Here is a 6,843-nt window from a genome sequence, read left to right on the forward strand (position 1 = left end):
TAGAGCTCAAGACAGAGATACCTCTTCCCTGGGTCTAGAAACAATACTATGTTAACAACTAGCACTGCAGAAATACTAACAAATCAGAACCAGTTTGAAGGGCCTCAAATCATACTACTTGACCTGCCCTTTTAGTTGAAATAATGGTGACAGGGAGTGCTTTGCCTTCTGTCTCACCATGTGGTTCTAGCCATAAGGAATAATATAACACATTTTAAAACATCAGCATCAGTGACAAAAAAAAATGACAGTGTAAGTGTTAAGTTTACTTTGACAGATATTAGTGGAGCACCTACTAAGTGGACAACTCAGTGCCTAGGACTTTGGGAAAGATAAAACATCTTAAGGCCCCAAACACTCAGAAGTTCACAGTCCTGGGGGAGGTGAGGTGGGGGCAGGAGATACACACATATATAAATCATGCACAAATACTTGGACACAAATGTTCATAGCAGCACTATTCACAATAATCAAAAGGTGGAAACAATGCAAATGTCTACCAACAAAAGGAATGGATAAACAAACTGTGGTATATACATACAACAGAAATATTATTCAGCCCTAAAATTAAATGCTGATACATGCTACAAGGTAGATGAGCCTTAAAAACATGCTAAGAAGCCAGACACACAAGTTCACATATTGTATGGTTTTGTTTATAGGAAATGTCCAGAATAGGTGAATTCATTGAGATAGAAAGCAGATTGGCAGCTGCCAGGGAATTGGAGGGTGAGGAAATGGTGAATGACTGCTTAATAGGTACAGAGTTTTGGGGTGATGAAAATGCTCAGAACTAAAGATGTGCTTGCACAAAATTGTCAATGTCGTTGAATTGTTCACTTATAAATGGTTGATTTTAAGTGAACTTCACCTCAATTAAAAATGCTAATATAAGTTGGAATATAAGATGTCCTACCACAGAATATGAGAGAAGATATCAATGCTACCAAGAGAGCACTTAGGAAGCTTTAACTAAATGCAGAAATGAGCCTTCTCTGATCCTCTGATCAAATGTGACTTATCCTTTTTTCCCTCTTAAACAGTCTAGATATCAAGCTTATTCTCTCCCTTTCCTCTATTTTACTCATTTTTAATTATGAAATATTTCAGACCTACACAAAGGTATAGAGAATAATACTGTTGACATCTATGTACTCACCACCCAGCTTAAGAAATGTAATATTACAAATATAGTTGAAGCCCACTGTGGATCCCTCCCCAATAGGATCACCATCCTTTTCTTTCCCCAGGGGGTGGCCACCATCCTAAATGTAGTTTTTATCTTTCCACTGCATGCCTTCCTGTATGCTTGAGTGCGCACACATCCTCACAGGCATTGCCTTTTACTCTGTGTGTATATCTACCATCCGAACCTGGTGAGTGAATGTTCTCTTAGACTTCATATACCTAGTATTATGTCTGTGACCTTCTGAAACCAACTCTGTCCCTTGGATATTTTTCTGGAAGTGTTAGTCATTCAGTCATGTCCAACTCTTTGCGACCCCATGCACTGTAGCCTTCCAGGCTCCTCTATCCATGGAATTCTCCAGGCAAGAATACTGGAGTGCCATGCCCTTCTCCAGGGATCTTTCCAACCCAGGGATAGAACCTGGGTCTTCTGCATTGCAGGCAGATTCTTTACCATCATGCAGTAAACAAGCTCAGTTCTAAAGGCTTGATCTCCACTTCTGTCTTTACAAAAATTGTTTTAAACTTGATATTTCAATTTATTTGGGGCTGCAATAAGGAATTTAAAGCAGGCTTACCAAATGGTGGAAAGTGATGCCTTTCAATGAAAGTAAAGTGGGTCAAACAAAAGTGAAAGAGATTTGAGTCAGGATTATTTACCTAAACAAAATTTGCCTGCATTTCAGTTTGAAGTGAAGCGAAGTGAAGTCGCTTAGTTGTGTCCAACTCTTTGCGACCCCATGGACTGTAGCCCACCAAGCTCCTCTGTCCATGGGATTCTCCAAGCAAGAATACTGGAGTGGGTTGCCATTTCCTCCTCCAGGGGATTTTCCCGACCCAGGGATTGAACCCAGGTCTCCCGCATTGTGGGCAGACACTTTAACCTCTGAGCCACCAGGGAAGCCCTATATAAAATAAACTTATTTTTAACTAGAACAAACACTCTCAAACATATCTGTAGATGGTACAAGTCATGTTATTGGATGTCACTTTTAGGGAAATGAATTTTGGAATGGAATCAGCATTAATAACATTCCCATGGGCTTCTGCAAAATGAAAACCCTGAAAATCAGGATTCTTCTTTCTCCATCTTTCTAGTCTTCCAAACTGCAGGATGAAATGAGAGAAAATGAACAATTATACAGTATTTACCAGCACCAGAGACTTTCTTAATCTAATCTATATCTGAGGGCTGTTATCTCAACAAGTAGGGAAGAACAACATATTTCCCTCTTGTAACCTGCATCATAGATATTGGTACATGTACAACCTGATGGCTTCAATTATATGATCCTATCAACTTTCTCTCCCTCTTGCCCAACACTATACATGTTTTTTTTTCCCCTTTGAGAGGCTATTCTTGGACTTAAATCACTCTTTTCACCTTAAAAGTCTGTGCTCAGTCCACAGATGATACTCCTTTACTCTCCCAGACCCTCAGTTTCCATATCTACCATATGAGAAAGAGGCTGTTTTGAAATACACCATTATGAAAATGAGGGAAAAATGTTAATTATTAAAGACAAGATATATCTTATACCTTCATTACCAGCTCAGTGATAAGCAACAGTCATACTATGACAAAGTTACTCTTAACTGTCACATAAAATTTTTTAAAAAACCTACAACTGAACAAATGTTTAGCTATTAATCACTAAATGTGGTCCCTACTTGAAAGTCTGAACTTTTTGCTATTTGTAAGTAGTCACATTCTAAAAGATGTCATCTCTTAGTGCAGGAGACTCGACTTCTGTGGTCAAGAAATAAACACTCTACTAGTGCAAAGCCCAGTTACTTTCACTGCTGCTTCTAGTAACTGTTTACTAAACAAATACTGGTCTTAGGTACTGATACATTTACAACTTGTTAGCAGTCTTACAGGTAGCGGACAAAAGACCTCATAAAAACAAATGAGGAGCCATGAAGTATATTTCAGTACATAATGCACTTTATATTACTAGGTGCATGCTGCTGCTGCTGCTGTTGCGTCACTTCAGTCGTGTCCGACTCTGTGTGACCCCATAGACGGCAGCCCACCAGGCTCCCTCGCCCCTGGGATTCTCCAGGCAAGAACACTGGAGTGGGTTGCCATTTCCTTCTCCAATGCATGAAAGTAAAAAGTGAAAGGGAAGTCGCTCAGTTGTGTCCGACTCTTCACGACCCCATGGACTGCAGCCTACCAGGCTCCTCTGTCCATGGGATTTTCCAGGCAAGAGTCCTGGAATCCAGTGACTAGGTGCGTGAGTGTTCTATAAACATTAAGTAGGTAAATTTGAATTGCTGAACTAATTTTAAACAAACTTTTTCTTAATTTACTGGGAGAATTAAAAAGCAAAAACAAAATTTGTAAATGCCTGGGAATAGCTGGCTTATTTTCAAAGCTATACACAGATACCTGGAATTTTTGGGACTGTCCTTTGCTGGGTCCAGATTCTTTTCTGGTTCTTCTTGTTTTTTGTTATACTTCTCTTCTTTCACCTCACATTCAGTGCCTTGGATCTCTTTTTTGGAGTTCTCATCCTGGTGCTTACCTATTTCTTTAGTGAAGAATAATACAGACTTTGGGACCAGACATTTACAGAAAAAAAAAAAAATCCCAACTCATAAGGAATAGCAACAGACATCCAGAACTCTACCCTCAGGAGAAGCAGGAGGATAGGAGCAACTAAGAAAAGAGTAACTGGGGGCCTTCCTTCTGGTGGATACAACACTTCCATGGCCCTCACTTTGTTGCTGCTTGATCATTTTCACAATCACATTATTTCTTCTTCTCTAGTAAATCTGTCACCCTGTGCTACTGATTACTTCTGGCCAAAGATCAGAATCCTCTGGGTCTGATGCATTCTATGTTTCGGTCAGAACTTTCTCATCAAAATATGTTTCACCTCAATGACAAATTCTATGGTGAAGCTCATTAGTTCCTCAACCCCCTGAAACTTCATTTTGACCAAGTGCTCCTGTATCAGTTCATAATATTTTGGGATCAACTTTCCAAGAATCTTACCATTTTTAAAAGCTATGAACCAAATATGACGTACGCCATTTGCTTGTTCTCTTCCATGTCCTCTCAAGCTCCCTCCCAAACACCTGCCTTCACTGATCTTCACCTGTGGGCTCATAACTGGCACCGATCATCTCAGACCTCTTACCAGGACTGGCAGAGGGAAGCTTATTTCCGCACCCCACCCCCCAAACCAGAGAGGTCGTTATGGAGTTGGGCTTCTACTGGGCCCCTCTGGCCTTCGATTCAAGGAGGCCCTGACTCCCAGCCTTCCTTCCCGAGGCCCTCCTCTGGGCCTGCCCCCCTCCTCGGGATCCCTGGTCCCCAGACCCGGCCTGCAGATGCCAGTGTCCCCGTCCCCCCCAACTCACCCCCTCCCCTCCTGAAGGCTCACCCTCAGGGGCAGCTGGCTCCTGCGCCACTTCCCACAAGCTGGACTCCTCGGACTCTTCGGCGGCTGTCTCCCATAAAGAGGCTTCCTCGGCTTCCTCCGCCTCCTCCACCTCCTGGGCTGGGGCCTTCCTCGCCGGCCCCTCCCCCGGTCCATCCGATGACACCCGGAGCTCGGAAAACTCGGCCACTGCGGCCGAGCCTTGATCGGACGAGTGCTGCTGGGCCCGGTGCTGGACCGACATGGGGCCGTTGTGGGGCCAGACGAGGATGTAGTCGTTGTAGTAGATGCGGCTCAGCACCGAGCGTACCAGGTCCAGCAACGTTAGGCGGAAGCCAGCCATGGGGAAGTGGTGTGCGTCCGCCATGAGGTCTGGGCCCCCTGCCTGCTCCTCCTCCCCCTCCTCGGCGCTCCCACCCTCCAGGGCCGCCTCCCTTGGGCCTCCTGAGGCCTCAGTGATTCCGCCTGCCCCAGCCTCAGGCACGGCGTCACCCCTGCGAGGCCCGGGGTTGCAGTCCACACCTTCACGGGCTCTGGACAGTTCGGCCTGCACCCCAGCCATGCCTGCTGGGCATTGCTGCCCGTCAGGGTCCTGATCTCCACCTCTCGTGGTGGACATGGCACTGGGCAGTTACCTCAATTGGGCGGGTGATGACGGTAACAGCCCAGGTGGTGGCGCCTGAAGTGGCTGCCCTGAGGGGAGGCTGAGGGTGGCAGGACGGGACGAGGCGGCCACTGAGAGGACGACAGAAGAGGCCCCAAGACAGGGAGGGTAGGCAGCCAACGGCGGGAGCGTCCCACCGAAAGCTGGGCCTCAGACAACAGTGGAGCCAGGCCTGACGCAATAGATTCCCCTAGGCCACAGAGGAGGGGCGGGGCCAGAAGAGTAGCCAATAGGACATGCCCCCTCGTCACGAGCTCTGAGCTCATTTGCTGACAAGTGAGGATTGACGTGTCCTGTGTCCAATGAACAATCAAGGTGCTTAGATTGTAGAATTGTTCACAATCGTCTCCTGGTTCTTTTGACGCCCTGGGTTTGGTTCTAGCCTACATTTAAGTATGGAAGGTTCCTGTCCTTTTAGTTTTACGATTGTGCAAAAACCCACAATGGTACAATATATTGATAACGTGGGCTGAGGAAACTTCTGTAAAAGGCAGAGAGTTAACATTTGGGGCTTGGAGGTGCTCAAAGGTAAAATCAAAATGGTTATTATGTAGGTACTTACATAACAGAATTCCACAACAAATAAAATGTTGCTGAAACTAAAAAATATTAATAATTGCTTACAATGTTTAAATAATATAGGTCTATTAGTGAGAAGAATGAAATTCTTTTGGCAGAATATCATTTTGCTTAGGTGAAGATCAAAGTGTTCTCTGTCGTCAAAACTGCATATGTTCATCTGTTCTGTAATGAAGTTTTACATAGTTCGCCTTTGCAAATGTCTTTTCACACAGATATTGGCAAATACTGGTATCAGTCCATGAGATAGGTACTTCTAAATACTGGTATCAATCCACAAGCATATGATTTTAATTTAGCATATTCATTATTTGGAAGAAAATTATAGAATTCTATTAGGTTCTTTTGATATTTGCCTTTTAGCATGTCATTACACTGCAGAGTAATCACTTTCATTTGAAGTTTATGTGGAAGCTCCTCAACTGCACAGTTTAGTGGATCTGAAATATGGAAACGTCCTTTGTACTTGCATGGTGGTGGTGGTGGGTTAGTCGCTAAGTCGTGTCTGACTCTTGCGACCTCATGGGCTGTAGCACACCAGGCTCCTCTGTCCATGAGATTCTCCCGGCAAGAATACTGGAGTGGGTTGCCATTTCCTTCTCCAGGGATCTTCCCAACCCAGGAATCAAACCCAGGTCTCCTGCATTGCAGGCAGATTCTTTCCCAACAGAGCTATAAGGGGAGCCCTTGTACTTGCATAGAGGACTGAAAAAAAAGCTGCTGGAATTTTAGTATGAGCTTGAATATATATCTACTCCAAATTTGTATGTGAATAGAGAGCTCCCTTAATTTAACTTTTGAAAGCATCTGAAGAGTATAAAGCAGTCTGACATTACTTTGATTCAAATAATGTTAATTGTCATTGAAATGACTTTACCACAATATGTTTTTTAATATAAGCACTGTTTGCTTTGTAACTTTAGGTTTAGTTCATTAAGAAATATTATCAAACCTGGAACAAAAGCTAATTTCCAAAGCCATTCAGTGTTAAATGGTAATTGAGGGAGATGTTCTCAATCA

The 6,843-nt window shown here is 43.8% G+C and overlaps 1 protein-coding gene across 1 annotated transcript; it reads right to left on the minus strand.

The window, feature by feature from the left end:
- Positions 1–2,625: 2,625 nt before the first annotated feature.
- On the minus strand, positions 2,626–5,344 carry LOC106503786 (cancer/testis antigen 47A). The gene is made up of 3 exons (XM_018044076.1): positions 4,584–5,344; positions 3,584–3,725; positions 2,626–2,638 (listed from the first exon to the last, which is right to left on the minus strand). Exons 1-3 carry the CDS (start codon positions 5,197–5,199, stop codon positions 2,626–2,628), a joined length of 771 nt encoding a protein of 256 aa, XP_017899565.1. The 5' UTR covers positions 5,200–5,344.
- Positions 5,345–6,843: the final 1,499 nt, after the last annotated feature.

Source organism: Capra hircus (genome assembly GCF_001704415.2).
Source record: "Capra hircus breed San Clemente chromosome X unlocalized genomic scaffold, ASM170441v1, whole genome shotgun sequence".
In the NCBI taxonomy this organism is placed as follows: domain Eukaryota; kingdom Metazoa; phylum Chordata; class Mammalia; order Artiodactyla; family Bovidae; genus Capra; species Capra hircus.